Here is a 7,798-nt window from a genome sequence, read left to right on the forward strand (position 1 = left end):
GCTGTCTTGTTGTCTATTGTCTGTTTTGTGTCTACTGCCACGCACCAACCGCCAAGACAAATTTCTTGTACGTTTGACACATTTTGGCAATAAATGTTTCCTGATTCCTGATGTTGTCCGTAATAACAGGTAAATATGTTTCTAAGCACAACAGCTTCAACAGAAAAGTATTTCAGGTGCAGAGAAACAAAAGAAAACGGACCAAAACAAAGTATTGTGTTAGAATCAGCTTTATTTACAGAAATGTAACTTTAGATTTGCCTTTACTTCACTAGAACTATACGACACTTTACTGTACAGCGCACCAGAAAGCAGCAGTGAAAACAGAGATACACCATCATTTTATGTCATTTCAAACAAACGAACCTCTCATTATAAAATCCACTATACTTGTACAGGAGCGCCCTCTAGCAGCTTGTTCTCCCTTCAGGAAGCGAGAAGGGAAAGCAAGTAGATAAAAGTAGGAAATAGCGTTACTTCATCTGATACGCCCGGATAAACCCGCTGTTTGCAGCAGAGGAGACGCACTCCTGCTATTATCGGATCTACACCGTGGCTGCTTTACGAGATAGTAATCACAGAGAGGGTGGAAGCCCCTCCCCTTTCCTTCCCCGTGCGCCATTGGCTCGCGGTTCCGCCGCTCTGGGCCTGGATCAGCCTAGCTGTCGTCGGCCTGCAGCATCTTCTCGATCTCTTGGTCCCACTGGTCGTCCTTGTGGTCCTCCTCGGTCACCACCTCGTACTCCTGGAGCTCCTGCTGCAGCTCCTTCTCCCAGTCCGCCGTCTCGTCTGAGTAGGAGAAAGGCGGGTTATTTACTCCGCGATGCAGTGAGACTACAAAGGAATCGGGTCTTCCAAAGGCCAAATAGAGCATCCAGCTGAAGAATCAGAAGCTGACCCTCTGGAGAGGGGACGCTGTCCTTCTTGTCCAGCACCAGCTGCTCCATCTCTTTCCTCAGGTCCTCCTGGTCGATGCCCGTCGAGTCGAAGGCGTCGCTCGCAAACTCGGACACGCCGGGACTCGCGGACATCTCCTCCTCCTCGACTTCCTCCCGGGGTGGCTGAGCGGCACAGGAAAACAGGAAAAAGGGCCGTACTCGTCTTTGGGGATTTTCGGAATGATTGTTGGAAAGTCACGTGCATTTCGGTGCTCTTACCTTCGGTGCGTCGCTGATGGAAACTGGGGGCGTTTTTGGTCTCACGTTGTCTGCATTAAAAAAACAACACACAATGCGAATCACAACGCAGCGTTGGCAAGGATTATTTTCCTCTTGTCTCTTTTTACACACAAACTTTCCTGGGATCACATTCAGCCCGGTCCAACTACAATATACACCACAACTTCAAATATTTTCCTCCTAAGGAATCCAATCAGATGCTTTCCCAAGAGAAAAAAGCAGAGGAGCTCCTGATGACAAGGCAGGTCATTCGCCCTCACGGGGAGCGGCAGTCTGCTCCTCACACAAACTTCAGGCACTTTTTTCTCTCTCCTTTATCATTCATTGAATGTGTTTTGTAGATCATTATGTCATAATATATAATATATTAATATAATTCAAGCAGAGCGAAGAGGTTTGAACCTATCAGCTAATGTTATTGATTGCTAGGTGCCAATCCAAGTACTTTTTAAAACCACATCAACCAATCAATGTATGCCACAAGTAGCCACAGTGTGTCTGTGCGTTGGCTTTTTGGAGTTGGAGGCTTCTGCCTGATGGAAGTTCACTCTGTGAGCAGCAGCCGTTCAAAGCTCAGTGCTGAGGCTTTGTGAACAACATGAGCAGTTAGGGATGGTAATGTTTGGGTGTTTTCCAATACCGGTGCCACAAAACAACGATTGCCAACGTTAAAAAAAGGCTTTTCTCTTAGTGCCAATGCCAATTGAACAATGTACTGTTTAAAGTATACTGTAAATAGAAATAAATAGAAAACATCTGGCTTCAAACTACAGCTTCAGACTTTTTAACGTCAAACTGCGGACAATATTAACTGTTAGCAACGGTTTACAGTAAACTTACAGTGTGTCCCCTCTGTTAGAACCGGAAGTGTATATATTATTGAAAAGCATTTACGTTACATTGAAAAATGTGTAAAAAACAAACTTTTGGTACCCAACCTCATGTGTAGTTGATAATAAATAAATAAAGGGAAATGTGAAGGTCGGTCGGACCTGTAAAGATGACGTCCTCGGGGGAGACACTGGCCCCTCTGTCCTCGCCGTCCTTCTGATGCTGCTGGGCCGCCAGCGCCGTGAGTTGAGCCGACTGCTTGACCAGAGACACCCGGTAGAAGTAATTCCTCCAGAAAACCTCCTCCTTCACCCTGCCGAACACACCACACGTCGTATCAGCGTTTGGATGTCGACCCGAGTGTCTCACACACCCACACACACACACACACACACGGAGAGTACTGACTGTTTGGGAACCAGGTCGAAGCGCATGCGGTTGAGGAGCTGGTCCTCCTCCAGCATCACTGCAGCCAGAGGATACATCTGCTCCATGTCAAAGTGGAACTGGACACCAGCAGGAGGGTCACGCAAGAAATTTCTCTTGTCCTACAATCAGCGGCCCGGAGAGGTGGGTTTGAACAAAGGATTAAATATCAGGGTATAAAGAGCGATGAGGTCACAGATATGACGACAGATTTATTGGGTGCTTACAGCTGACAGAGCGAGGATCTGCTGCATGATGGTCTCCTCCTCGTTGTAGCCGACCCAAGGAGGCACGGCGGCATCTGGACACAAACAAGGAAGACTAACTACGGCCCCTCAAGACACACTTCAAATATGTGTGAAAGAATGAGGGTCACTTCACTCCCACTGTTTCTAGAAGGCCTCGGCAGTGTCGCCCACACAAAAGACAGGGCGTATAAAGCGAGCGACTAAGTCACAGGCTGTAGGTTGTCCCGTGATGCAGGCGTTCACAGAACACAACGCATACTTTTCACGGAGGTTTACTCTGGATGTCGTGTCAGAGTTTAAATTGGATCGGACGTTACCAGATTTTTTGGCCTTCTTCTCTTGGACGAACTTCTCTTGTTCCTTCTGAAAGTCTCCAAGGAAAGTCTAAGCACACACACACACACACACACACACACACACACACACACACACACGGATTACAGAAGAGTAAAGGGGCAGGAGGACCCATGTCATGCTCAAATATTTTCCCCACGTGACGCCAAACTTGTCAAACAGGGTGACGTCAGCCACTTGCCTTGTCTATGATGCCATCGATCTTCCCCTCTTCCACCGTCTTCTTGATGTTCTGAGCCGTCTCCACCACCGACTCGGAGATCTTCTTGGAGGCACTGGACGCAAAGCTGAAGATGTAATCTTTGTAGAAGAAGAGGAAAGCGTGGGTGAGTGAATGATCATCATCATCATCATCAGATTGAGGGCCTATTGCCAAAAAGCATTGCAACGAGTAGCAATGTCGTTGTTAGCATAGCACCAAAACCTCGAGTCTTGAGACGCATTTAGCTAATGACTTAGCTTAGCTAGCTTTGTTTCCCCTTCCCGCAAAAACAGCAGCTTCTTTCTCACCACCAAGTCCTTGTCCGTGCTCGGAGATGTCTCCGTCTGCCTCCGGGTCTCCGGCGCCGTCAGCTGGCCGCTGTTTGTTTACCTCGTTTTGTGCTTCCACCACCTTTTCTTCCTGCTCCGCCGCACGCAGGTTGTCCGCGTCGCTGCGCGTCTGGTTCTCCAGACCCAGCCACGTGCCGAGGCCCCTGAACATGCTGGTCGGGGTGCAGTGACAAGTTTTATATTTTGGTTTGAGCAAAAAGCCACAATCACAACAGAAGGTGATTCTTCGCTCTACGCAACCAGGAAACGCGCTGGCAGCCTTTCTTCTTCTCGCGTTAGAAGCTGTGTGAGTGAAGTGAGTGCTGCTGCCGCCCGGTGGCCGGAGGACGAGCGGTCAAAAAAAATGCACTGGACCGTAATAATTTAGGCAATAATATTACCGAAGTATTTATTACAGAAAGGCCCTAATACATTAAAAACATGTAATATAGCGTTATATCTAAAAGTATATGTTTCAGGGGACAAAGGAAGGACTGTTGCTATGGTAATGATTGTAGTAGACAGTAGTTCTTACGAAAGACTGTGCGTTACTCAACCGTTAGGTGGCGGTAAAGAGCTCATCTTAAAAACAAGACAAGACGAGGAGGAAGAGCGGAGGACTCATGTCACATCAGCCTAAGGTGAGTTTGCAGTTGATTGTGGTTCACGTCTTGTTAAATGGAAGGAATTTAGTCAGAGATATGTGACTATGATTATTCCCACGGAGCCTGATCAGAATGGTTGGAGCGGAGTTTCACTGGAACGATTAGCCGGGCAGCTAGGCCGCTTACGCCAGACCCCATCCACGCATCAGCCGTTCGTAACGGAGCGAGCGCAAACTGAATGCGTAAAGCGAAATGGAAATTATTTTAAACGCTCCAGAGTAAACGACGGTGTCGGGGTGAATTCGGCTTGCGTAGAAGAGCGATTTGTGGTAACTCGTACGTTGTTATTTTGTGCTCCGTCACGATAAGATGGTCGAGCAACTGAATGATCCTAACGAACGCGTTCATACATCCACAGTAACTGCGACAGGTCCGATACTTTCTCTTTCCTTTTTGAAACAGTGACGTATTTTCCCAGCCTGAACATGAAGACTCTGATGGTGTTCGACTTTGACGACACGGTGGTGGATGACAACAGTGACACTTGGGTGATCAGGTAATACTATTAAACTATGAAAAAGATTGTAACCGCGCACAAGTTGTCACATATTTTCAACGCTGTAAAATGAAGCCTAATACCGTTTAACCACAGATTAAATTCAATTCGCTATGTTTTATTTCCAAGCACATCTGTTTGTTTTCTCCTCTTCCCAGATGCCTTCCAAGTAACACCCTTCCTGACTCTGTGAAGAATTCCTACAGAAAAGGCCACTGGACTGAGTTCATGGGCAGAGTGATGAGCTACATAGGTGAGTAACTATTACCTCTTCCGTAGTTTGGTCAGTCGTCGGGTTTATTTTGAATGGCACCACTACCCACTCTTCGGTCCTTTCCATCTCTTTATATATATTATTTTACCTTTCCGTGCAGGAGACCAGAAGGTCACCCCCGAGGGGATCCGCAGCGTGATGGAGACCATCCCCTTCGCCCCCGGAATGACAGACCTGCTGACGTTCATATCCGATCACAAGAGCACCATTGACTGCATCGTCATCTCCGACTCCAACACCCTGTTCATAGACTGGATCCTCCAAGCGTCTGGACTCCAGGCGGCGGTCGACCGGGTCTTCACCAACCCGGCGAAGTTCAACGAGCTCGGGTACATGGAGGTGCGTTGCCACCACTCCCACGACTGCGAGCGCTGCCCCGTCAACCTATGCAAGAGGAAAGTCCTGCAGCTGTTCCTGTCGGAGCAGTGCGCCCGAGGAGTGGAGTACCAACGGGTGGTGTATGCGGGCGACGGCGGGAACGATCTCTGTCCCACTTCCTGTCTCGGGGAACGCGACGTGGTGATGCCCAGGAAGGGTTTCACCCTGGAGAAACTGCTGGCCAAACTGGAGGATGACGCTCCCCTGAGTGCCAGAGTGGTGGCGTGGAGCAGTGGCACCGCCATCCTCGAGGAACTGAAAGCAAGTATGCAGTCGTGACCCGGGACACCGAGAGCGCCATCAAAAGTACCAGTTGTGACTTGAAACTGAAATATTGCAAAAAATAATAATTGTTAGTCGATCAAATATATATATTTTTAAAGTCTGATTGTGTTGTTAAAATAATTTTGAATTGGGAACAAATCCATCATTTACTCTGAGCTGAAATGAAGGAATCAATGTAGTGTTTGGAATTGGAAGTCTGGAATAAAAAATTAAAAATCTACATATATATCTATACCTACAATTGTCCAGTCAGGGCGGAGCTGCTGTGCAGACAGGGAGTGCACGTCCGCCCGCACACAGCTACTAGCCCTATCAGGTTTACAAGGTTGTAAACTTAGGGGTTTACCACCCCCAGTCGCCATAGCAACACATGTGGTATTTCCAGTCTACCTGCTGCGTCATGCAGGGGGAGTTGTGTAAGCAGCAGTGTTTCCCCCCCCTTCACGCTACGCTGCTTTACTCCGATCTCCCCGTTTCAATGAGACACTTTGTGGTCCGGATCTTCCTGCTAGAAGGCGCTTCACGTGATATGAGAGCATATCTGTGGGCGCGGCTGCAGTGAGCGAGCAAACGCAGCGCGCTCACGTGGTCGGATGACACGCGCTAAATCTTCCTACAGCTATTTATGTTATGCACTGAATATTAAAGAGAGAAACTTAAGCAATGGGCGAGAAAACAAATAATTCTGTTGTTGTTACCATCCTCTAAACACATCAAAACATAATAATTGAATCCTCCCCTTCAGCCCTTAATGTCACTACAATATGTTTGTAAGTACAAGTTGTTAAATGTCAGTTATAATATGAGCTGATGCACTTACCACTATACCAGTTACACCTTTGTGTAACTGGTATATATTACATTGCAATTAGCATTTTTAGGCCTAGTCACAGGTAGTAAGCCATGTCACTGTGGCCGTGAGTCATAATTCACATTCATTCATTTATTCGGTCATCACCTCTGCTTTTCCTACTGTGAAATGTCCTCAGTGAGTAAGTTTATCTAGTAAACAGGATTCTGTGCAGCAGACAGCATTTCAAAACAACACTTCTTTCATTAGTTTACCTCAGTTGCACAATATTGTGTAAAGATTGATGAAATTAAATGTTGTCAATGCAAAGTTGGATGGTGTACGAGTCACCCAAAGCTTGGATTTACACAATGCATCTTAAATGTGCTGCTCTGACTGTTTTACATCTCAGCGTAGTTTGTAGTCCTACACACAATTAATTGGCATAAACTTCAACGTATAAGTAAAATGAACAAAGTCCATGTCTCAGAACTGTGTTTTTTTAAATCATTAATCAAGGCTTCGTTCAGTAATATTAAACAGAGAGTATTAAAATGATCAGTGGACTTGGTCCATATATACCAGCAATGACAAACCTGGATACAATGTGGTTTCTCTAACTTACACGAGAGAGAAACTGTCCTGTGAAATGTGATTTGTTTATTCTTCAACTTGTGATTCTAATAATGCGAATAAAATAGAAACTTTTTTTCCTTCTCATGTCTTCATGCCTTTGTTGAGCTGTGATGGTTTGGGTTGCATAAGCCAGGACATTAATATCAATTTCCTTTTTACTTTGTATGATTAAACGGAGTGGACAAAATACCAGAAACCCCTGACGGGGTCCAATAGAGGTCTATGAGGGGGGTCGGTAAATGGCTGAAACAAGCTCTTTGGAGGCAATAGACAGTAAATAGACCTTTATCAATTATAGAGCATTTACTAGGTTAAACCTGCTAAGAAAAAACATCCAGTCCGTCATCTGTCAAAAGGCCAAAGAAAGGGATCGGCCGTTTGATCCCCGACTTCCCTCGTGTCCGTGTGTCCTTGGGCAAGTCGCTCAACCCCAGATTCCTCCCGCCGCTGTGGCTCGTGTGTGTGAATGTCACTTACTGATGGGCAGGTGGCACTGTGTGTGTGTGTGTGTGTGTGTGTGTGTGTGTGTGTGTTGTAGCTCCTGTCAGTGTGTGGATGGCGGAACAATGACATGTATTGTTAAAGTTCTTGTAGTGGTTGGAAAACGAGTGCAGTCCATTTACTATTTACCATCATAACCTACGAGTTAGCGAACGGGACTTGAGTCGTTTGAAAAAAACTGAAGTAAACAACACATTTCTTTTCA

General features: G+C 46.4%; 2 protein-coding genes across 4 annotated transcripts; one reads left to right on the plus strand and one right to left on the minus strand.

The window, feature by feature from the left end:
* Nucleotides 1-214: 214 nt before the first annotated feature.
* Nucleotides 215-4,113, minus strand: LOC120835581 (synapse-associated protein 1). Its single transcript, XM_040204634.2, has 9 exons — nt 3,548-4,113; nt 3,219-3,337; nt 3,001-3,067; nt 2,663-2,736; nt 2,418-2,557; nt 2,171-2,322; nt 1,158-1,207; nt 899-1,061; nt 215-789 (listed from the first exon to the last, which is right to left on the minus strand). The coding sequence occupies exons 1-9, from the start codon at nt 3,738-3,740 to the stop codon at nt 659-661; spliced, it is 1,089 nt and encodes a 362-aa protein (XP_040060568.2). The 5' UTR covers nt 3,741-4,113; the 3' UTR covers nt 215-658.
* Nucleotides 3,222-7,173, plus strand: phospho2 (phosphatase, orphan 2). Of its 3 annotated transcripts, none has more exons than XM_078085012.1 (5): nt 3,222-3,363; nt 4,132-4,209; nt 4,636-4,729; nt 4,888-4,982; nt 5,104-7,173. In XM_078085012.1, exons 3-5 carry the CDS (start codon nt 4,659-4,661, stop codon nt 5,658-5,660), a joined length of 723 nt encoding a protein of 240 aa, XP_077941138.1. In that variant the 5' UTR covers nt 3,222-3,363; nt 4,132-4,209; nt 4,636-4,658; the 3' UTR covers nt 5,661-7,173. The 3 variants fall into 3 exon arrangements, with proteins under 3 accessions (XP_077941138.1, XP_077941139.1, XP_040060579.1); XM_078085013.1 differs by having other exon boundaries at nt 3,224-3,363; nt 4,652-4,729; XM_040204645.2 differs by lacking the exon at nt 3,222-3,363 and having other exon boundaries at nt 4,119-4,209.
* The last annotated feature ends 625 nt before the right edge of the window (nt 7,174-7,798 follow it).

This window comes from Gasterosteus aculeatus, chromosome 12, assembly GCF_964276395.1.
Source record: "Gasterosteus aculeatus chromosome 12, fGasAcu3.hap1.1, whole genome shotgun sequence".
NCBI classification, from domain to species: Eukaryota; Metazoa; Chordata; class Actinopteri; order Perciformes; family Gasterosteidae; genus Gasterosteus; species Gasterosteus aculeatus.